The sequence below is a fragment of the Mytilus californianus genome, unplaced genomic scaffold, assembly GCF_021869535.1.
Source record: "Mytilus californianus isolate M0D057914Y unplaced genomic scaffold, xbMytCali1.0.p SCAF_11, whole genome shotgun sequence".
NCBI lineage: Eukaryota > Metazoa > Mollusca > Bivalvia > Mytilida > Mytilidae > Mytilus > Mytilus californianus.
Genome location: NW_026262593.1, coordinates 43,573,465 through 43,598,618, shown reverse-complemented (window position 1 = coordinate 43,598,618; position 25,154 = coordinate 43,573,465). Strand labels below are relative to the sequence as shown.

At 32.9% G+C, this 25,154-nt stretch overlaps 1 protein-coding gene across 1 annotated transcript; it reads left to right on the top strand.

Annotated features, from left to right (window-relative positions):
* The first annotated feature begins 996 nt into the window (after positions 1-996).
* Positions 997-20,802, top strand: LOC127720136 (cytochrome P450 3A21-like). The gene is made up of 14 exons (XM_052226580.1): positions 997-1,117; positions 1,968-2,064; positions 2,989-3,041; positions 5,582-5,678; positions 6,597-6,713; positions 7,098-7,186; positions 8,001-8,149; positions 9,016-9,131; positions 9,291-9,390; positions 11,526-11,683; positions 14,210-14,298; positions 14,892-15,029; positions 15,340-15,502; positions 18,950-20,802. The coding sequence occupies exons 1-14, from the start codon at positions 1,044-1,046 to the stop codon at positions 19,022-19,024; spliced, it is 1,515 nt and encodes a 504-aa protein (XP_052082540.1). The 5' UTR covers positions 997-1,043; the 3' UTR covers positions 19,025-20,802.
* Positions 20,803-25,154: the final 4,352 nt, after the last annotated feature.

Below are 25,154 nucleotides of genomic sequence, written 5' to 3'. Positions count from 1 at the left end.
ATTTCAGCATAAAATGAAACCACGGTTAAAGTGTTCTACCTATTTCACAACTCCAGAGGGTGATTGAGGGAATAGAAATATGGTCACATTGGTCTTCTTCCGATCGGCAGTAAAACCCTTACCGTGGGGTGTCCGTTTGACGGTGCGGGATGTACAAGCCACGCCCTGTAAGAATGGGGACGTTCAATTTGATGTCTCGTGTAAAGAGAGCGTCAGACTCTCTGCAAGTTAAAAACCCTTGCAACAACTCTTTGCTGTTGCAAGGCAAAATTTATGTCCTTATCCATTATATCTTAATATTTCAGTGGCAGTCAAAATTTCCCAGACCTTTATTCCGAACGGCCTCTATTACAGCACCTACCTATTGTATTTATTGTTAATTTGTTCTCGTCCTGAACATGCATGAAATATTTGACACTGGACTTTAAGCAACCAACAATCAATCAACCTATTTCACAATACTAGTAGTTCGAAACAACAATTAAACATCATTCAATTAAGCCTAGAGGATATCGAGGAAAATATCTAAAAACAGTTATAATTGTTAATGTTTGGTTCAATTTCGATTTACAGTTTTATGTAGTTAAAAGCCCTGAAAATCATATGGGATCTCTTCGAGAGCATGAAAACATTAAGGCCCTATACAGAATAACGAAACCCGTCTATTGTTAACTTTGCCTGAGGGAGTAGCAAATTTAGTTTGGAACAGTTACACAGGTTTAATGATCAAAATTTCCATTATATCAATTTAATCATATCAATTCGTGATATATGAACCCTCGAAAGATAGAAATATAGATTAAGCCTTTAGTTTTAAAAAATTTGTAATTCACCTATATTTTTTAGCTTTTTAAGGACAAATGAGATAAATATAGCAGTGATTTTCATATATATTTACTTCAAATCTCCTTACCTGTAACTGATTACCTTTTAAGGTTATATCTGTATTCATATAGATAAACATAGACGGTATACTATAAATAGTCATATACGGTATACTATAAATAATATATTTTGCAGTAAGGAAAGTGGACGGAAGGCAAATGGATATTCTTGGATTCATTACCGTACCAGGATGGGTTCTGACAGTAATCATCGTTCTCATTACTTTATATTTGTGAGTACGCATGCTTTACCCAATGATTAGAAATACATGTTTATGTTATAGATCATTTCATTTGTAATTTCCACATAGACGAATATCAATATGTGTAAAATATATTTAGAGCTAGTTAAATTGCGTGTACTCTTGTGTCATTGTCAAGGACGGTGAAATGACCTTAATGTGTGCATTTTTGCTTCATGTGTCACATTGACGTTAAACATAAGGAGATGTGGTATGATTGCCAATGAGACAAATATCCACCAGAGTTCAAATGAAGTGGATGTAAGCAATTATAGGCAACGTACGGCCTTTAACACCATGTGTTTTTTTTACTATCATGTCATTTCGGACATTTTATAAATTTTACTGATCGATGTTAGGACAGCATCAACAGAAAGCCATAATTGTAACTTTGTAATACTTTGCTTGACTCAGTCATAACCACCTTATACCATTAAATAGTGCATGGGCGTGTACTTACTGGAGCTGAAAAATGCAAAATAACAGCTGAGCTACGAAACTGCACGTTGCACTATTCATTCATTTTATTTGCAATATTCAAAGAGGCCAAATAAATGAATAAATCTATAATAATAAATTTAAACCATCTGATTGCGTCATTGGATACTAGTATATAAAGGAGTACGGACAATATTTGATTCTGAAATTTAGGGTAAATTCAAAATTTACCGGATATTATCTTAAAATTGCCCTAATTTCTAAAACAATTCTTACATGCAAGATTTAAATCTAATATGTTTTTAATAACCAGCATAAATCAACTGGATCTGATTCTATCTGTCTCTTGACAAGACAAAATTGTTGTTATCTATATATGTTAAATTGTAATTGGTATTTATAGGTATTCGTTATGGTATCAAAGCCTTTGGAGGCGATTGGGTATTCCAGGACCGAAACCGATACCTTTCCTGGGCGTCCTACCTCTTTATATGAAGCATGTAATTATTATTTTTTCATCATTTATTGGTCATGAAATTTTGTTTTGAATACAATATGAGAACGATAGTCATCAGAGATATAGAGAGACATATTGCACAAAAAGAAATTAGAAACAACAACAAACAAGATAAAAAAAAGAATATGATTTTCAATAGCAATAGAAGTACAAAAGAAAGAAAAAGGACCAAGAAGTCCACAAGAAAAAAAAAGGTATGTGCTAATAAATGATTAGCCACGAAGAGCTTCTCTATGCTCTAAAAAGGTTTAATAAGAACTTTCAAAATGTATTGGCGGACTTGAAAATCTGGCACTCTCCTACTGCAAGTGACTTAAAATATGTTCACACACAATCACACACACGGACTCGATAGATATTCAGTATGCCCAATATATAATAATTTCTAATAAAATGTTATTATATTTAGATAAAAATAATGAGATGTGGTAGGATTGTCAATAAGAAAACAATCAACCCGAGTCGAAATGGCATGGAGGTCACCGTTTGGCCTCGCTAAACAAAGAGGGGAAAAAACATACCGTTTAGACAGCTAGAAAACTTCACTCCATCGATTAAAACGTGAAAGTTCTGAATACAATACCCTAAGAAAACAAGTGATATTAAGACATGAATTGATCAATTCCTCTCTGAATCTAACACCGTTTTTGCTGAAGTATTTGTTTGTATACAACAGGTGTTGGGTGTAAATCGGTCAACACATATAAAAGAATATACATTGTTGCTGGATACCAAATTCAGTTTATTAAAATATTTACATTGGCCTTGGTTGAGAAGGATATTTCCTAGTTCTTAAAAATCAAGTTTAGTTTGAAAACAAAATGAAACAGTAAACCCAAACTTTTTTTGTGCCATAATCGAAATTATTTCACTCAAAATTTTTCTTTCATGATTGTTAATTTTATAGGGAATAGCAAAAGGAGACCTACAATTAGTTAAAACGTATGGATCTGTTGTGGGGTAAGTTTCTTTTTTGTGTATAATCTCTAACCTTGTAGATACTCAATTGATGATAAAACTGAAGGTTGATATGCCTTATAATACCCTTTTATTATCTAGAAATAGCATGATAGGTTATTTATAAATTGCCAAAGTAATCCGGAATGTTACCTTGAGGTTCGGTTGAGAACAAACGTTTAGGACAAGAGATAAGTTAAGCTTTCCAATTTTGAAATTTCAATTTCTGTGTAGCAACATTCCAGCAGAGACTGCATATGCTGTACATATCTTTAATCGGATACGATATTCCAGACCTCGAGTTTCCTATGATGATTTCCTTGAAAGAGATATGCTGCTTACTATGAAGCTTTGAACTATGGGTCTCTAGTGGTAAACTTTAATTCATCCAGTCGAAAATTTACTGATGCCTTCATGATTTTGTTTACTGTATGAAATATCAATGAAACAGATGACAACATATATGTTTAAAATGTCGTAGCCATAATTCCATCTTCTTTTCTGAGATTGGGCATTACCGAATGACACGTATAAACGCATTTGTACCAACAATGAGTTACACGACAGAATTCAAATAGTGTGGTGTAGTTACTTACCCTTTCGGGTCAGCTTAGACCACTCTCAATCAAAATAGTTTGCTGTAGCTACTTACCTTTTCGGGTCACCTTAGGCCATCTTTAATCCAAATAGTGTGTAGAAGCTACTTACCCTTTCGGGTCACCTTAGACCACCCTCAATCCAAATAGTGTGCTGTAGCTACTTACCTTTTCGGGTCACCTTAGACCACCTTCAATCCAAAAAGTGTACTGTAGCTAGTTACCTTTCGGGTCACCTTAGACCACTCTCAATCAAAATAGTGTGCTGTAGCTACTTACCCTTTCGGGTCACCTTACGGACGCCATCACGAGTTGTTTGACCGCTATGGAATAACCGTTTCACAGATGATATCGGATATATTCCTAATGTCGTAACTACAATACCCTTCCCTTTTCACGAATGTGATTTACCGAATAAGACTATTTACCGGATTTGTAATAACATAAGCAACACGACGGGTGCCACATGTGGAGCAGGATCTGCTTACCCTTCCGGAGCACCTGAGATCACCCCTAGTTTTTGGTGGGGTTCGTGTAGCTTAGTCTTTAGTTTTCTATGTTGTGTCATCTGTACTATTATTTGTCTGTTTGTCTTTTTATTTTTGGCCATGGCGTTGTCAGTTTGTTTTCGGTCTATGAATTTGACTGTCCCTCTGGTATCTTTCGTCCCTCTTTTAGACCACCTTCAATCCTAAAAGTGTGCTGTAACTAGTTACCCTTTCGGGTCACCATAGACCACCCTCAATTAAAATAGTGTGCCGTAGCTACTTACCCTTTTAGATCATCTTAGACCACCTTCAATCCAAAAAGTGTGCTGTTACTAGTTACCCTTTTGGGTCACCTTAGACCACGCTTAATCCAAATAGTGTGTTGTAGCTACTTACCCTTTCGGGTCACCTTAGACCACCTTCAATCCAAAAGGTGTACTGTAGCTAGTTACCTTTCAGGTCACCTTAGACCACCCCCAATCAAAATAGTGTGCTGTAGATACTTACCCTTTCGGGTCACCTTAGACCACCAACAATCCAACAAGTGTGCTGTAACTAGTTATCCTTTCGGGTCACCTTAGACCACCCTTAATCAAAATAGTGTCCTGTAGCTACTTACCCTTTCGGATCACCTTATACCACTTTCAATCCAAAAAGTGTGCTGTAACTAGTTACCCTTTCGGGTCACCTTAGACCACCCTCAATCCAAAAAGTGTGCTGTAACAAGTAACCCTTTGGGGTCACCTTAGACCACCATTAATCCAAATAGTGGTCTGTAGCTACTTACCCTTTCGGGTCACCTTAGACCACCCTCAGTTTTTTATGAGGTTCATGATGTTTAGTCTTAAGTATCTATGTAGCGTAGTGTAGTCTGATCGTTGTCATGAGCAACACGACGGGTGCCACATGTGGAGCAGGATCTGCTTACCCTTCCACGGCACCTGAGATCACCCCCAGTTTTTGGTGGGGTTCGTGTTGCTTAGTCTAGTTTTCTATGTTGTGTTTTGTGTTTTATTGTTTGTCTGTTTGTCTTTTTCTTTTTTAGCCATGGCTTTGTCAATTTATTTTCGATTTATGAGTTTGAATGTCCCTCTGGTATCTTTCGCCCCTCTTTTTTTTTTGCCGTCGGTTTCTCTTCGACTTGTGAATTTTGATTAGCCTTTAGAATCTTTCGCCTTTTTTAGATTATAAAACGTATCTATATTTCAGAAGTAACTTTCAAATGAAGCGAAATTCATAAATATTTTTAGATATCACATATTTAAATAAGATTTATACATACACATGCAGACCTATGACTTTTTTTCACAAATAATCGTACAATTGAAAATTATTGTAAGTTATATTTTTAAAATGTTCATGAGTAAGCCTCTTCCTTTGATCTTTTATAAACATCAAACAAATATGAAACCAATCACGAGTTGAGTCTTTCTGTAAGATTTGTACTATAATTTTTCAGAATATATCAAGGTCACTTGCCAATTTTGTTAGTATCTGATCCAGAAATGTTGAAGGAGATTTTCATTAAAGACTTCTCAAATTTTACAAATAGATCGGTAAGTTTGATATCATATTCTGATAAAAGCAAAACTCTTTGTAGGATGCGTCTTTCTATATTCACCTTCAACTTTATGTTCAGAGGTAAAGCTAGGCTTAGCAAGAAGAGTAAAGCAATTGGACGTGAATTATTGAATCATTTGAGAAACAATGAGGTGTACGACAAACAATTTCTCGACGAAAACGATAAAATATTTGTCGATTTAAGGAAGCCATAATTATATATATATATATATAAATGCCTAGATAAAACCTATAAGCAAATGACTTTGGTGGTCTGATAACAGGCAAACAGGCTTCACATGAAGACAAATTGTGAATGTTTTTGAAAGGAAAACGGGACCAAACTCCAAATAACGTTTTGATATAAGCTTCAAAACATTAATGATGAGAGGATGTGAAAAACATCAGGACATACAGTTGTAGAATTTTAAAATAAGCAAAAGAAGTGGGATGTGTTTGAAAGAGAAAACAACCAATACATATAAAGAATCGCAACATTTTATTTCTGGTCAATTTCTCTACCAATCAGCGATTATTATTTAGAGGTATTGTTAGACAAAAATTAATTTTGCCGTGTTATGATGCATGTAAACAACTGATATACAGATTTGAAGGTCCTAAAACGAGAAATTCAGTGGTTGCCCTTGGTTGCTATCTGCCATAGTTGTTTCTCATTTATTGTCGAAATATTATTTTATAAATTTTATGCTTCCGAAACGCTTTTCTGTATTTTTCATTATCAGAAACACTCCAAGCCAAACCTTTGAAAGTCTGTATAAAAACTGAAACACGTAAAGAGGTATATAAGAAAAAAGAGACATACAAATTATATAAGATATTATTTATTCTATCACTATAAAACGTATGAATCAGAATGAAAATATCTATATTACTAGTCCTGTTTTTGTTTTCAGATTCCATTTAAAATGGCCAAAGAGAATGCTTGTGGTGTTGGTGCTGCCTATGATAATCATTGGAAATTTCTCCGCAGTACAATATCCCCTACCTTTTCATCCGGGAAATTAAAACTGGTAATGGTTTAATTTGGTAATACAATAGATTATTTCATAGATTATACGACTATTCTGGTATCGAAAAATCTATGACTGCGAACACATGTTGCGAGTAAGTTGAGACGCAGATATATCCGATTAAATGTGTTTCAATAAACAGCAGTTTTCTTAATTTATGAAATTGATAGTATCATTAAATTATACAATTGTCAAATAAGATAAAAATCTTATATAGATGAGATTGTATCCAGGTCTCATTATTCCTGGTCCTTCGAAAAATGCATGTTCTTAATTCTAATAATCGCAGTACTCATCTACAAATACAGATTTCAGATTAGTATATATGTGTCATATATTAAAAAAAAACACCGACAATTGAAGATTGTACTTTTAATATTTCAGATGGTCCCAAAAATACAAAGGTGTTGCACTGATCTTGTTGAAAACATTGAACAACACAGTGAACAAGGAGAACTAGTTGACATGAAAGAGTAAGACATGCTTTCATTAAAGGAAAGGTGACCAGTACATAAGAAAATCCTCTCTACAGCCCTGTTTTCTGTACAACATTCAAATTCATTTTGGTTAAAACATAATACATATTTTCCTAATGACCAGGTATTCGTAAGGTCTTAGATTTGAAAATTATTCCATAACATTTGTTTTGTTTAATCTTAATTTGTTCCCTTACATGTTTTGCTCTACATTTTTAAATAACATGTATACATACGGTTGTGGTAGAGATTTCATAGATCTGTTCATTTTAAAAAAATTCATTGTACATGTTCAAAGTCTATTTAAGGCTTTAGCTTATTAATCACACAAAAGGATCACTTGTCAATCAAAAAAGGGGTGGTGGGTTGGGAAGGGGGGGGGGGGGGGGGGGGTAAACCACTGGACCCCCTTGATTCGCCACTGTAGTCGGTCTATATTATAAATAAAGATAAAAGTAGTATACCGCTGTTCAATAGTCATAATTCGATTAAGCAAAATCAAATCCGGGTAACAAACTAAAACCGAGGGAAACATTATATTATGATTGTCCTTGTTTGAATCCGTCAAGCCTATTTAAATGTTCCTTTTAAAATTAGTTCGAATATAATGATTAGCATCAGAAACGGACAAAACGCATTTTGTTTTACTTTTGTAGCGATTGAATTAGCGCGAGGACAGGTCTAGCTTTCCTTATTTTAGAATTAAGACGGTAATGCCGCGGTGCAAACGTTTGCTTCGAGAGGTGAAAAACAACAGTAAAGACTCACATTTGTCAAGTGTTAGGTTGATATCTATTAAAAATGTTTTTAGAGTATGTGGAGCTTACACCATGGATGTCATTGCTAGTACTGCCTTTGGTATAGACGTTAACTCAAAGAAAGATCCAAATAACGCATTCGTAAAGCACGCAAAACAAGCAGCTCTTGGACTGATATTTAAACCTCAACTTCTTATCATAAGTAAGTCATTTTAGTTTACGGTATATCATTTTAAATATGCAAAAGTTAGCTTTGTAAAAGTCGAAACCATACGAAAGTAGGCATTTTTAACTGAAATGTATCGCGTACAAATTTCAACAAACTTAGTAAAAGTTGTCCTTGAGCTATGTGGTTGTTCTGTTTTCGATGACCAGAACAGTCTCTAGTATTTGGCTTTACCTGTTGATGTTCATTCCATGTATTACAGATTGTAATTATTATATATGTATGTATTGTATTATGAACAGTATTGTCCAGAATATTCCAGATTTCTAAATGCTAAATTAGCAAATTAAACCTTATTTGTAGTTTCCTATAGTACTATCCGCCCTTTAGACATTGTTTCGATATCGATATATACAAGATACATTTGCATTTGATAAAACTATGAAATTTTACCAAAACTAAGGTTGCCACTATCCAAAGGAAAGTTGACGTTCGACGGGTAGTCTTCTGTACTTTAGCAATGTTTGTTTTCATGCTCTCAAGCGTTTATAGTTTGACCCTATTAAAATATGGTAACGAGTGTACCTGAAGAAGTTATTCTAGAAACACATTTTGTGTGCATATAAATCATAGCTTTTGTTGTATTTTTGCTTGAACTTTTAAATGAAAATTATCAAATAACACAGAAAAAAATACCATAAAAAGTGCACAAAAGTATCACTACAAAAAGCATGCACATTTTAAAGTTCTATCGTTTTATAAGACATGCATTTCGATTTAATTATATTTTCGTGTTTAGTTTTTTTTTATTTAGCACACTTCAAACAAATGTTTGCCTTTCGATTTGATCATTTTCAGTCTGTTATAATGTTTGTATGGCATGTATATATTTTTCATTTCAGTGATGTTTCCGTTTGTGAAAAATTGGTTCACGGTGCGTTTTGCGGGTAAAGAAGTTGGAGAGTTCTTTAAATCGGTTGTAGATTCTGCAATTGAAATAAGAAAAAAAGGACAAGAGGTGTGTTAAATTTAACTCATACACTTAACATTGTTACCCACTCATTTATTTCAGCGTAATCTTTTGCATATCTTTTCTTCTTCTTTTTGTTAAATATTATGATTTATACGGCGAAAATACTTCAATAATTCTCTGAACAATTGTTTTTATGTTTTTTAGGTTTACAACGATTTTCTGCAGCTGATGGTAACAGCTCGCCGTGATGAAAATCCGTCTGCGTACTTTACGACAGGTGATCTGAAAGAGTTCAAAAACAGAGGTAAGGCTCGTTGAGCCTTTTTTAAATAATGCACCCACTCACAAAATGGATGGGGTATTGTAATGGCATTTTCCTTCCGTCCTAGTGTCCCTACATGTTTTTGTTACAGAAAAATCAGTTTCTGTCTTAAAGACTGATCTGATATTTAATCTGGAATTTAATAATGATGTGAGGCAATACGATTTTCATATCTGTTGGGCAGTGACATCCTGTTTGATGATACTTTGACTTGACTTACATCTAAAAATTAGTAATGAGGGTCGGTGGAAAACAAAGCTTTACGACAAAAGAGATAATTTCAGCTTCCCTAATGTGAACTTTCCATTTCTATGTAGCAACATTCCAGCAGCGCCTGCATACGGAGAATATATCTCCCAGTTGATACGATATTCCAGGGCTTGTATTTCCTATCATGATTTCCTTGATAGAAGGTTGCTGCTCACAAAGAAGCTATTATACCAAGTGTACTAAGTGGTGAAGTTGAAATCATCCCTTCGTAAATTTTACGGACGCCATTACGAGTTGGTTGACCGTTATGAAATATTCGTTTCACAGATGATAGCGGATATATTCCTAATGTCGTAACTACAATCCCGCCTCCATTTCCCGACAGTGACCTACCGAATTAGACTTATTACCGGGTTTGTACTAGCATGAGCAACACGACGGGCGCAACATGTGGAACAGGGTCTGCTTACCCTTCCGGAGCACCTGAGATCACCCCCAGTTTTTGGTGGGGTACGTGTTGCTCAGTCTTTAATTTTCTATGTTGTTTTTTGTGTACTATTGTTTGTCTGTTGTCAGTTTATTTTCTACTTATGAGTTTGAATGTCCCTTTGATATCTTTCGCCTCTCTTTGGTTTATTTCTGTTTTACCTAGCGAGAATGGAATTCATCGCTACAATATGCTTTGAAATTTCGTCTGGAAGCTTATAATGTTAAGTTGTATGGTGTTAGTCATGTTCGGATGTGTTAGGCAGTTACTTCCTATTTGTCGATAATTTTAATTTTGTTCAAACCCACTGGACATGGAATTTGATAGGATTACCCAGCTTCTGTATTAAGGATGAATGTTTTGATATCTAATCTGGTACATGATATCATGAGTTGTAAGCTACTGTTAACTGTTGGGTTGCCACTTTCTTCTGTTCGATGACGCTTTATAGTATATTCTTAGAACATGGAATTTTTCGTCGATGTCAAATAACGAATGCATGTATACTTTGACAAACATTACGTTCAATTTCTTGTTCTTTAATAAGCAATACCCACATCAGCAATAAGACATATGTCTAAATCCTTTTGAGTGAACTTAAAGCGGCATTACATTTGTAGCTACGAAATTCAGTACCAGCGATTATATCTTAAGCCTCAAAATAGATTTTTAACATACTGAAAAGAATATCCGGATTACAAAAGTTCTATAGGAAACAATAAACAGTACATTTATCGATCAAAAGAATGAGCGTTTCATGCGCTTGTTGGAATAAGACGCCACCTAATGAACAATCGACATCATCCCAAAGATTGCGGATGTGCATGTAACCCCGATAGAAACATAAATACAAAATCGGAAGTAAGCGTTTGTAAAAATAGCTTAATAATAGTATATTGGCGAGTTTTCTTGTTCTATTTGATGTTATCATAGACTAAAAAAGAATGATGTAAATCATCTATGGTTTTGTCAGGTTTTATAGACTTCCCGCCTCTTTGCGTTGACCTTGTAGTTTGGTTTCTTGTTAAAACATGTTGTATCTGTATACAAAAAAAAAGATCATTCTTTGATGAAAATTACCCGCACTGACTGCTTATAACGGATTACTATTCAATATTCCCTTCTTGTATTTGTTTGAAACATAAACAAAAACATACTTTGATCCTCTTTGCAACTATTGTCAAAATCGTAGGAAATGCCTCAAAAATTCTAGATGATACGAATGTTCTTACCAGTCTTCTTGAATTTGTTCTCTTAAATGCAAAATTCCGATATATTCGAATTACGTTATAATGTGATTCAAATTAATTAATATAGAAGCTTTCTTTTTCTGTTTCTTAATATTACATTTGTTGTAAGTAAATATGTATTCGATTCAGAACCTGTGAAAACTCACGCAGTGTAATAATATTTTTTACAGGATTAAACAATATGGAATTGATAGAAAATGCTGTGACTTTTTTCATTGCTGGTTATGACACAACAGCTAATACCTTATCCTTTGCCTGTTATTGTCTAGCAACTAACCAAGATGTCCAAGACAAATGTATCGAGGAAATAGATAATGTTCTTCATGGTGTAGGTATTGATTAAGCATGTGTTCAGTAAAAAAAACACATTGCTTAACTATTACAAGTAGTATTGCTAGCTGATAATGAACAGACTTTAACCACTTAATTCTTAAATATCTTCTACGTTCTAGTGGTCGGTTTACTAAAATGGAACTGATATTAATCGAAAGTTCTTCTGGGAAAGTCTGTGAAATAATTCCAACATAAACAAATCGTAACAAAATATAGAACATAATTTATGACTAAAATTAACCTTGTGATTCAAAAGATGTCAAACACCTTGGAGACGTAATTAATTGCAACCGAAAGTATATATGCTGTATTAGCCTGTACGGATTTGTTTTCTATCTATGGAACCGGGACAACAAGCTGCATAAATATCAACATGATGACGTCATCAGTATTGCACATGTTGATCGATTCGTTTTATGGCTGATAAGATCATATCAATTAATTCAAACATTTAATGGACTAACGTCATTAACGACATATCTTTTGTAATTCCCTTTAATAAATTTAGATATTTTTAAGAAACTAAGAAAGTCAAAGTTGACCTTAGATGAGTTTAGCTATTCCTTTTTTTGGTCAGTTTAGGATATAGTTCCTTAAGTATTGCATTCGACAATTTATACATCACTGGCTTTTAACATGTCTGGGTTTGATCGTTCCTTATGAAGGTAAATCAAGCCTCTGACGTACCAATAATATCATGTTTTATTTCATTCCGTTAATGCGATTGGCATTGATAAGCTTATAAAGAACTGTTCTTCATCTTATATTGCTGCAATTGTATATGTACATAAAAGCTCGAAACTAGAAATTGCCTTCCCCTTTTGCATCTTTTTTTTGGAAAATGAAATCTGAAAACAATTAGTTTTCTCTCATATAATTTTATAGTATTCTATTATGGTGATTATAAGTTATGTACCCTGCTTTTTGATGTATTTCATATTAACTTACATGGATATTAGTAATTTTACACTATACAAGGGAGAACTTAAGGTTTGTCATGTTCTATCTATTTCATTTTGGGAAATATCCACACTGAAGACATGGACAAAAGCTATTTGTTTTGTCGAATTATTTGTCTTTAAAACGATATTATATATATATATATAAAATATTCTATTGAAGAAAAACGTTAGGGAAAATGTTTCAAATTTTACTTGATTGATTTCGAGAGCCTCTGCAAAGATCCTGATCTTATTTGAAAGGATGACAAACAGAGCAGCGGAGGTGGTAAACAATAACAAAAATGAATTATATTTGAAATAAATTTTTATTTTCTGTTGTCAAAAGTTGAAAGATATGTATGAACGGTCCTCTACAGCACTCTTGATTTGATTTTGTTGGATGTCATATTTTCAAAAATAAAAAAAAAACAACACATTTTTAACTTATTTTAAACTGTTCGGCCATTCGCCAATGTGAACAACAGTGGAATAGGTTTGCAAAGTTCTTATATGAATTTTCCCAATCGGAAAAAAATATTTTTACTAAGACCTGAGCAAGTAAGGGTGGAGGAGAATTAATGGTCATTATCAATAAAATTGCATCATTTTTATGCCCCACTTAGTGGCTTTCGGATTTTTTGGTCTGTGCGTCGTCCGTTCGTCAGTCCGTCCGTCTGTCCCGCTTCAGGTTAAAGTTTTTGGTCAAAGTAGTTACGTTTTGATGAAGTTCAATCAACTTGAAACTTAGTACACATGTTTCCTATGATATGATCTTTCTAATTTTAATGCCAAATTAGAGTTTTTTACCCCAATTTCACGGTCCACTGAACACAGAAAATGATACTGTCCCGCTTCAGGTTAATGTTTTTGGTCAAGGTAGTTTTTGATGAAGATAAAGTCCAATCAACTTGAAACTTAGTACACATATTTCCTATGATATGATCTTTCTGATTGTAATGCCAAATTAGAGTTTTGACCCCAATTTAACCATAAAAAATGACAGTGCGAGTAGGGCATCCGTGTACTATGGACACATTCTTGTTTTAAATCCTTTAATCCTTTAAACTTATGTTTGTTAATAAATGAATAAATGATATAACCTGGATGATTAAGGGCAGAACTGTTTGTTTTAAAAGCATTATGATGTCATAAACATGTTATATTGACATAATGGACCTAAAATGGCAACTTGATAACTAATTAAAATATAGGCCACTACCTTATCCACATTCACACATTTGATCAAATATAGAAAATAGTTATTGGATATGTTAATCATTTAGTTAAAAAAGGAACTAAAAATTAAATGTATCAATTTTGATATCTGACAAATTAATGTCTCATGAACTTCTCAAAGATGTGTGAAACGTTCTTCTACATTTTAATTTTCAAAATGCAAGGAACCAAGCATTTGAAAAAAACAAACTTTTTTTTACGTGACAGACGAGCGTTTCATCTACATTAGACTCATCAGTGACGCTCGAATCACAACAGACATATCATATCATATTCAGATAAATGATTCAGGGTACTAGCAGCCTCTAACACTAAACATAAATATATGTATCTTTTATTTTTAGGAAAAACCACAGATGGAAGACATTTCCAAACTAGAATATTTGGACAGATTTTTCAATGAGGTACTTCGTCTCTATGGTGCAGCAACAAGGTTAGTCAAACCGTAGAGAAATCTATGCAAATTAAGTCACGTTACCTTGATCAAGTGTTGTTCGCTGTTCTGTCTGGTTATTTCGGAGGAGTCGAGTGTTGGTGGTTGATGTGATATGTTGTACTTTGTGGTATCTTGGACGATTCTGATGATCCTTTTTTATTTATGTATTATTAACACCAAGTAGCCTTTTTGACATTTTCTACCTATCCTGTTAGTGAAAAGGGAAATAGAACAAACAAAATCATCCGACTCGATCCTATTTGAATTTGTTCAGTTTCCAATAATAGTTATACGTTTGTCAGTTTTGGTTTTGGTTGTTTATATATTTTTATAGCCGTTCTTTTAAATAATATAAGTTGTATTTGCTAATAAAGAAGCACATATTTCATTCTTCGTAAATTATTATCATATGACATACAAGCTTTGAAGCATGCAAATGTTGAAGTCATCTTAATAAAAAGTGTTAAGTTTTTCATTCATCCATTGTTATCATAGTTTAATGTGGTTTTTATCGTTACCTAGACTAAGGACAAATTACTGAAGTAAGTTATTGGAATGTAAAGATTGGTTTTGTTTTAAATTTTAAATAGATTTCAACGAGAAGGAAAGCAGGACGTAACAGTTAAAGGTGTTTATATTCCTAAAGATGTTGACATCTCTGTACCTGTGTATGCCTTACACAGAAATCCTCTTTACTGGCCAGATCCGGAAAAATTTGACCCTGACAGGTACCTAAATTTTTAAAGTTAGCATTGGTTTATACATTTGAAATGTTATACTTGCATATATATGCGATCAAATGACATACATTTTTATATTTGAAATATATAATATGGAAAGTTCTGATTTTGTATTTTGCATTTATTAATATAGAACGTAAAACACGTATTTGAGTAAAGACTAAAACATTATATTAATTTGATTTGTAAAATGCGATTATCTGGCATATGAAACTTACACGTGACCCCAATAATTAGCATATTGTCATGGCCCTAATGTTTTACTATTAAGATGATGTTTACTGTACACGTATTGCAGATTCACTGCAGAGAATAAAGCAAAAAGACCAGAGTATGCATTTGTTCCATTTGGAATAGGTCCAAGGATATGTATTGGAATGCGATTGGCATTATTAGAAGCTAAAATGGCGTTAATGTTTATGCTACAGACGTTTACTTTTTCGCCTTGTAACAAGACAGAGGTAGGTTTAAATATAGTTTTACCCTTTAAATAAACATTCTAGTTTCTGTCATTTGCTTTCAGATTGTACTACAAATAATAGGACTTATTACGGTACATCTGTATGATTCAACTTGCAGGAATTTTGAAAAGATAACGGTTGCCACATGTGGAGCAGAATCTGCCTACCCTTCCGGAACACCTGAAACAAATCCGGCTTTAGTTTCCGATGCTATGTTTTGCTATGTTTGTATACTGTTGTTTGTCTTTTGGTTGTTTTTCGTTGTTTGCAAAAAAAAAAATCATTTACACACAGAGGTTTCCAGTAAATATTTCCTTTTTTCATTTATAAAGATAACAAATTTATATAGAAGTACAATTAGTAACTTGTAAAATGAGTGAATATTGTACGACATTGGGTTGATAAAGATTCGCAGTTTTAAGCATTTCCTTATTATAGTTTTTTATGCTGAAATCGCAAAAAATCTAACAACAAAAGGAAGTCGTAAGTCATATCAATACCAAGTAATATTACGTCATAACTTAAGATCAATTATTGTTATAATAATTTTTTTCGAAAAGAGCATTTTTGTCTTCAATAGACTATTTTCATATTACCGACTTTTGACTCCGGATTATATAATTTGTCGACTGGTTACCTTGGACATCATGGTACTCGGTCAAGTAAGAGCAACCAAAATAAGTAAAATCAAACATATAATCGGTGTAATTTGAGGGGAAAGTTTACTGTTTTCCGATGATTTTGTAGTGAAAAAAGAATGTTAAGCGAGTAATTTTCCCCAAAAATTGTACCGATTGAACGCTTGGTTTTACTTCTTTAGCTTGCTCTTACCTGACTTGGTACCATGATGTCCAAGGTAACCAGTCGACAAATTATATAATCCGGAGTCAAAAGTCGGTAATATGAAAATAGTCTATTACATGAATTCTTTGATACGGTATTATTCAACAGTGTCTTGATTTTATTTCCTTTATGGTTGTGGCCTGATATCTATTTCTTGTGATTCCCTCAGGGAACTCCGGCTTTCTCCACCAATAAAAACTGTCCGCCACGAAATAGCACACTAGTGTTGAAAGTGCCGTTAAACAACAACCAATCAATTAATTAATCTATTTCTTGCATGAAAAAATATTTTTCGTATCACATTGTACGGAATGCGAGACGAATAAATGATACAAAACAATCGTTAATTTGATTATCGAGAATCATAAATAGAGATATCTGATTCGTTCAAAAATATACTAAACATTTAACACTTTAAAAATTTTTTTTTCTCAAATTTCATTACATTCTGTAGTGTACACAAAAATTTCAAAATATCTGATGTTAAAGCTTGACGCAAGAACAGGAATATGACGTCATAGTGTTATACAATTCTATTTAACACAAATACAATGTTTACCATGACAGAAATAGATTTCACAACTCCGTGAGAATTGCATATCGCTTGATATTATCTTTCTTTATTTAATCTAAATAGTAACAATAAACTCGCCAAAGCAATAACTCGAGCTGATATCAACTACTCATTCGTTATATGGGTAATTTTCAAAAATGTCGAATTTTTAGTACACTTATGCTATTTTTTTTTAATTTCTAATTGAAAATGCAGTTGTAAGTGTTTAAATGAAAGTTTGTAGACAGAACATTGATAATAAACACTATTTAGATCTATTTTGGTAAGATTAAAATATATTTAAGTCCGATTTTTGCGTAATTTATGTGCGTACAGCGTCAGGGTAACACATTTCAAATTTTTTTTTTTCTATTTTCCGATTGACTTGATATCTGCAAAAGGGACTTTTTCATAATGTTAATAATAACTCTAACGAAAAATCGCAGCTTCTTTATTATTATATGTAACATTTTTTCTACAAACTAAATTCAATCAGCGTATATGAAGTTCATGTCCATCCTGTTACCGCTACTTAAATCAACCGTTAAATTGTTCTCCCTATGAATATTGAACTAGTCAGTGTTGATTTCAAAACCACAAAGTAACCCAAACATTAAACACAGCACGTTTCTTGTATAACAGTGTAGAGAATAGAAATTTCAAAACATTTAGTGAACAAAAGTAGTGGGTTCCCTTTTGTCATGTCTATGCTGTTACCAACACATTTATATATTACACCAATATTATACATGTAAAAAGTGCAACAACGTGTTGGAAACCGAAATCACAACAGCAAAACATTATCACTTCATCAAAGGGAAAAGTTATTTCACAACAGCATTCAAAATTGAAGAAATTTGTCTATTCTGTTATGTCTATCCTGTTGCTATGGTTGTTATGGTTGCTATAGTTACAGTAACAGGATAGCAATAGTAGACAGAAATGTCATTAAAAAGTTTATAATTACATATAGTTGTACACATAATGAAATGTTTCGTTGTTTGAACTCATCTAAAGGCTATAACGTCTTAATCTTCGCAAATTAGCATTTACAGATGCAATACTGATATCGGTAACAGGATAGACAAAAAGGTAACAGGATAGAACTTAATATGGTGCATGGTATATCATTAACGTACGTTCCTGTTACCAATTAAATAAAGATAAAAGTAAACCAACATGCGAGGCAATTACTTTATGTTTGGTTTATTAAAAAGAGAGAAAAAATGCTGAACATTATGAATTGCTATCTTAGATTTGCGTTACTGGTGGTAATTTTCATAACCTTTAAAAAACCAATTTTTAGAGGCATTTTTCAGTACAACATGGAAAATTGACAAATAATCTATCATTTCACAGAATAAATATATATAGAAGTTTTTACAATTGAAAACCATCTTATTGGCTACAAAAAACAAGCTTAAAATTTTATCGAAACCTTTTCTTAATAACCAGAAATTTCTTTTGAACATGGTAACAGGAGAGGCAAAATATTGCAACACCTATCAAAAAATGTTTCAATATATTCTTGTATGACATTATCAAGATTGCATCTTTTTGTTTTGATTTTCTTTTGACGAGGGTTGTTTGAATTAGTAACTTTAATTCAATTTTACATTTTCAAAATTCGACATTTTTTTAAAATGACCCATATATGGAACCTATAAATATATTTTGATGTCATTGTCTATGATTTCCGGGATTTAGAGGTTTTGTGAACTAATTGTGATTGTACATTCTTTAATGTTCTATTTGTTATGACACTGAACCTGAACAGGCAAGTGGAACATTAGAGAGCTCATATATATTGGAGACTCATATTTGAAATCGCACATTATGCCACAGGATTGTTATCGTTCCATTCTAAGTATACACTCTATACAACATTTACTACATCATCCATTTTCTCATTGCTGCTTTAAATCCTGACAAAGGCTGTTGTAGCCAGATGAATGCCAGATGAATAGTGGATTAACTCGTATTTTAAGCAAAATATCTCTTTAACATTACAGTTGTTTCTGTTCATAATAATTAGTCGTTTTACTTTTCAGATACCCGTTGAAATTGAATCTGGAGGAATAATTCGTGCCAAGAATGGTATTCCATTGAAAATAAACAAAAGATAGGAACTTTACACTGGATAATTTTCAATCAAGATTTCATATACACTTAAATGGTTTTAATCTATGAACAGTGGTATGTAGGAAGTAACATTTGACGTTATTCTACACTACGAAGCGAATAGACTTGTATTATATAGACAATAATCTTGTTTGTGGATATGTACCATTTATCCACAATTGTATTCTTTTCCCATATTGATGACATTATCGAATCGAACGCGCCCGAGAGTCGCCCTATGCCACTGGTGAAAGGGACAATGCGCATCCTTTCTGAGCTTCGGAGTTCATCGGTTTATTCTTTAGTTTTCATTGTAATGTTTTTGGACTGTGCTTTTGTTTGGTCATGGTATTTAATGTCTTTCTTCGACTTACTGTTTTCGCCCTTAGTAGATTCTCTGATGAACAGTCTTGTGTAGATGAAACGCGCGTCTGACGTGCCAAATTATAAGCCTGGCATCTTTGATGATTTATTTTAGATTGCATGTATTATATTTTGTTAACACAAATAAATGACTAAACAATCGATTTTAAAAAAAATTCTACTCATTTAATTCAACATATAAAGCACCTATAAAAGGTTATAAAAGGACGCGAAGAAAAAAAGGAAGCAATCAAAAACCACTGAAAGTCTTGGTACTTTTAAAAGAAAATAAGTAGATTTTTTTATTGTAAGTAATATGTGACAACTCTCTTTTGTCTTTTTAATGTTTGTGTAGTATGCATTGTGTTTTTATACGCCCGTTTACGGGACGTATTATGGTATACCGTTGTCCGTCTGTCCGTCTGTCCGTCCGTCCGTCTGTCCGTCCGTCGTCAACATGTCGGACATTAACTCATAAACGCTTTAACCAATTTGCATAAAACTTTGGTGATGTTTATATCTATTGACGTGAGCTCCCTTTCGTTTTTTATAAATTTTGAATTCTACGTTTCTGAGTTATGGGGTTTTATTCATTAAAAAAAGGGGCATTTCCAGTTTTCGGACAATAACTCAAGAATGCTTTCACCAACTTGCAAGAAATTGTGGTGAATTGTTTATATCTATTGTCATGAGCTCCCTTTTGATTTTTATAAATTTTAGATTTTACGTTTCCGAGTTACAGGGTTTTATTCATAAAAAAGGGGGATTTTCCAGTTTTCTGACAAAAACTCAAAACTGCTTTCAGCATTTCTTATGAAACTATGGTGAATTGTTTATATCTATTTAAGTAAGCTCCCTTTAGAATTTTATAAATTTTACATTTTACATTTCTGAGTTATGGGGTTTTATTCATTAAAAAAGGGGGGATTTTCCAGTTTTCGGACAATAACTCAAAAATGCTGTCAGCAATTCTCATGAAACTTTGGTGAATTGTTTATATCTATTGATGTAAGCTCCCTTTTGATTTTCATAAATTTCTAATATGACATTGAGAATTAATTGAACTTTATTTGTTTATAGTCTGACAACAGATTTACTAAGTATTGCGCAACAGCACAGTGTATTGCACAACAGCAAGAAATTTTTAATTGAATATAAATTCAATTCATATAAACAATTTCAAGTTCTTTGACTACATTTATTCAGAAACCTGTAATATGTCAAATATTTAATTACAATCCAAATTCAGACCTGTATCAAGCTTGAATATTGTGTCCATTTTTGCCCCAACTGTTCAGGGTTGGACCTCTGCGGGCGTATCCAGCTGCGCTCAGCGAAGCAGTTTATTTTGTCTGTTTTACAGATAATTTTTTAACGTAAATGCTTGTATTATGTGTTTAATAAACAGTAGTATACCGCTGTTCTAAATTCATAAATCGAGTGAGAAAAAAACAAATCCGGGTACAAACTAAAACTGAGGGAAACACATGAAATATAAGAGGAGAACTACGACACAACAGAAACACAACATTAAAATGTAACACACACAGAAACGAACTATAATATAACAATGGCCATTTTCCTGACTTGGTATACAGGATATTTTAAGAAAAAAATGGTGGGTTGAACCTGGTTTTGTATGGGTATCTTTGACATACTTGTTCTGTATGTTATCCTATGGATGCCTCGAGGTAGATTAGTAAATTCTAATTGAGTCGCCCTATTTAAATAAAGTTATTATTATTTTCATGATTGTTTTCACTATAATGGATATTATAACTATTATTTACCGATCTTATAGAACTTGCAGTACTTGGAAGCTAAATCCTAGTCCAGTTTCAACCCTCAGTTAACATATATATGTTAGCTAAGTAGTTACAAATACATACATGAACACATGTTTTTGACATGGCAGTACCGAAAAGTCTATGAAAGTTACCGTCACTCTCTTGAAGTTAGTCGTTAAAAAGTATGGCGCGGAAATCAAATAATTATGTATTGACAAGAATACATAAGGTTTGGTTTGGACTTTTATGAGATATTGGGAACATCGCTCGCCATTTTTCATACGATATTAAAAGATAAGTATAGTATTCCGAATTAGAAAAATGTTGACTCAAAAACACAGACATGAATGTAGCAAAATTATATATCTTATCCCAAAAAAATATCCCGAACTTGCCATTGTCCTTGATAGCCAGACTATCACCAGTAAAAACCAATAAATTGCCTATCAATCAACAGTTTGGGAGACTTTCTTACAATCATTTCCATATACATTTTTAAGACTTAAAAATTAGTCAGTCAGATCCAAATGAAGTAACATTTATTAAAAAAAAAGTACAAAACTGAGGCCACTGTCCAGAAGAAGGAAAATTCAGTCCTGGTGACAATAAAGACGAACACTTAAAAACTAGGGGAAAAAACCGCATACAATACGCGTAAATAGAAATGAGGCACCTCATGGGGGTGTCCATGTAATCATATAATCACAATTTGTTTGCCAATATAATCACTTGATCATTAATTATTTTTTAAACAAGATAATCAAATAATCAAAAATACAGTCCTACATTATCAAATAATCAAATTATCATGAAATATTTAGTCTGGTTATCAAATAATCACTATAAAAACGGCCAAGTAATCACATCATCAAAAACCCCATGAGGAGGCTCAGAAATAAGAAACGCAGACCCCAAAACAACCTGAACTAAATACTACAAAGTAAACAAACTAAAAATTTATGCAATAGTCATCTTTCAAAAGTATATCGACGACTACATCAGATCACACACCAAAGGTTTTTGGTTGTCAACGAACATCTTATTGTAATGTGGGTCAGTTGTGCATGAGGTACTAGTTTATAAATTAGACTGGTGACCCTTTAGACTCATTTGCGGTTGAGAATAGCATCTTCGGTGCTATCTTCTTAATGGCAAATGTCAATTGGTAGAATTTTCTAGTTATAAAAATAAGGAGATTTGGTATGATTGCCAATGAGACAACTATCCGCGAAAGTTCAAATGAAGTGGATGCAAGCAATTATAGGCAACCGTACGGTCTTTAGCCTGTCTAATAGCATTTTGGCAAATACGCTATGCAATAATCTGACGTTATATTCTGTTTTACCTTAAACTTACAAGCTACTTTGTCGATTGGATTAAGATTTTCTACATGTACAGAAGACGAAATTGTACAGGTTCTAGATGTTTCATTAAATTTAATTTAACTTGAAAGTGTAAAGTAACTTTACATTATCATCGAAATTTGAACATCTCGTAAATATCAATTTATTTCAATTTTCGTCAAATCAAAATGATCAGTTACACAAAGGGATTTTCAATCCTAGTTGAAGAGTGTTATAATTGTGATTGGTGTCAATGTAGACTGTAATATTATACTAATGTAGACCAAAATTGTCAAGGTATCATAATTCCTACGACGAATGTACGAAATAACGGTTGAATACAGACAACTACTAATAATGACAAACAACCTATGGAGTATAGGAGCTTTTGAGCAAACAATAGGAAGAAGTAGTGTTCAATAGAAATAAAACCACTGATTCGTAGCCCCATTGCTTTCTATGTTAAATTCTGCAATTTCAAGCATTAATGGCTACTTTGTCTTAACTTAAATAAAGTTGCAGTTATTTCATGTCAAAACTTTACCTTATCCTGAATAAACAGCTGCGCCATGAGCGCATGATACGCCCGTCGTCTTGTGTGCGAATTTTTATGCAATAAGCATACATAGTTTCTGACATACGGCGTGACATGCGAAAACCCACTTTTTTTTTACAAAAAACTCAATATCTCTAAAATAAAATTTTGAATCAAAACCAAAAAGTATACAGATCTTAAGATTGATATAACTAAGAAGTGTGTAAAATTTTAAGCAATAATCATAAATCGTTTTTGAGATACAGCGCGACATGTGAAAACCCCCCCTTTTAAAAAAAAAAGAAAATCATTATCTCAAAAGCAAAATTTTGAATCAAAACCAAAAAGTATACAGATCTTTAGATTAATATAACTAAGAATTGTGTAAAATTTTAAGCAATAATCATAAATCGTTTTTGAGATACGGCGCGACATGTGAAAAACCCCTCCCCCTTTTTTAACAAAATACTCAATATCTCTAAAATAAAATTTTGAATCATCACCAAAAAGTATACAGATCTTAAGATTAATATAACTAAGAAGTGTGTAAAGTTTTAAGCAATAATCATAAATTGTTTTTGACATGTGAAAAAAAAAACACACACCTGTTTTAGTTACTAAGTCCCGTAACTCAAAAAGTTTTAATCTTATTTTCACCAAAAAGTATACAGATCGTTTGAGCATCATAAGAAACAACTATATTAAGTTTCATGAAATTTGGATAAGTCATTCTCAAGTTACGGTGCGACATGTTTACGCCGGACAGACAGACGGACAGACAGACAGACGGACGGACGCCGGATATTTGTATACCATAATACGTCCCGTCAAAAATTTGACGGGCGTATAAAAATTCAACATACCTTTGATTGCATATTAGAGCGCACTGGTTCCCGAAAGTTTGGTAGTACAAAAACAGGTACTTCTGATCTGAACAACAGGGCAAATGTGCCCTCCTATTACAATTTCATATGTCTTTTATTATTCCAAATAAACTTTCAACAAGGCTCCTACAGTGATTCCAGGTTTTTAAGCTTTCATTTGATACCGAATTCACCAAAATATTTTACTAATTGACAAAGTTACAGCTATGCGTAGGAACTATTTTGTTTAAAATATGTACTACTTTCTTGTATGTTCTTTCTAACCGGGCCCGAATTAGTGGTTACATACCTTCAAAAGTGGTATATTAATGCTCAGTATGTCTTTATAACATATATATTATAATATTGTAAAAATTAAGCAAAGCTAAGTTGAGATATGTTATTGTCAATTACACACACAATGACAAAACATCGTACTAAGTAAGAAGACTTGCGACATAATGTCTAAATGAAAATAACACATTATAGATTCCGAACGTTAGAAGCGCTTTTCTGGATTAACCGTCATTAGGAACGATCAAACTAAAACATTTGAAAGCCAGGGGTGTATAAATATATAAAAATGCAGAAACAGTAACTAGTCAACTTTGCTTGAGGGACTTTTCCCCCTTACCCGTAGCAGACGTAGCGTGCGTAAGGTGTCATGGCTACCATATACTAAAAATGATCAATCTGGAGTGTCATTACTCCTGTGAAATAGAAATGGCGGAAAAGTTGTCAACAGTGCAACATAATAACAAACAAAAAGTTGTGTAAAAAGTATTAAATCTTTCGTGTATACTGCCGAAAGAAGATTGTAACGGATTGACGAACGGATAGACAAAACTATTTCTTTCATATTATTTGCTTTTCTGTGGTTGGTTTGTTTGCAACATACTGTCTGCTCCATAGTTCTTTTTCTTTTCTTTTATCATTTAATTTTCTATTTTAATTTTTTACTTTATATTTTATCATGTTTTTTAATTATATTGCGGCAAGATTATCCCTAGGAATAAGTTATAAAACATTAAGCGTGAAAGGAGAATATCTATTAACACATATTTATATAAATTGAGAATGAAATCAGTGGCATCAGAGTAGACTTAAAGGTGTGGGGAAAGGGGGGGGGGACAAAACATGATGGAGTTGAAATAATTACTAAATCTATAGGCAGAGAATTTAAGAAATGAATGTTATAAAATATGTCAATACCGACGCACTGACTATTGAGCTGATGATACCCT

What these genes read in the sequence shown, in the direction of transcription:
- LOC127720136 (XM_052226580.1), top strand. Translation starts at nt 1,044, where the DNA reads ATGGATATTCTTGGATTCATTACCGTACCAGGATGGGTTCTGACAGTA. An exon ending in GTTCTCATTACTTTATATTT is followed by an intron (nt 1,118 to 1,967) that starts GTGAGTACGCAT and finishes TGGTATTTATAG; the next exon opens with GTATTCGTTATGGTATCAAA. An exon ending in ACGTATGGATCTGTTGTGGG is followed by an intron (nt 3,042 to 5,581) that starts GTAAGTTTCTTT and finishes ATAATTTTTCAG; the next exon opens with AATATATCAAGGTCACTTGC.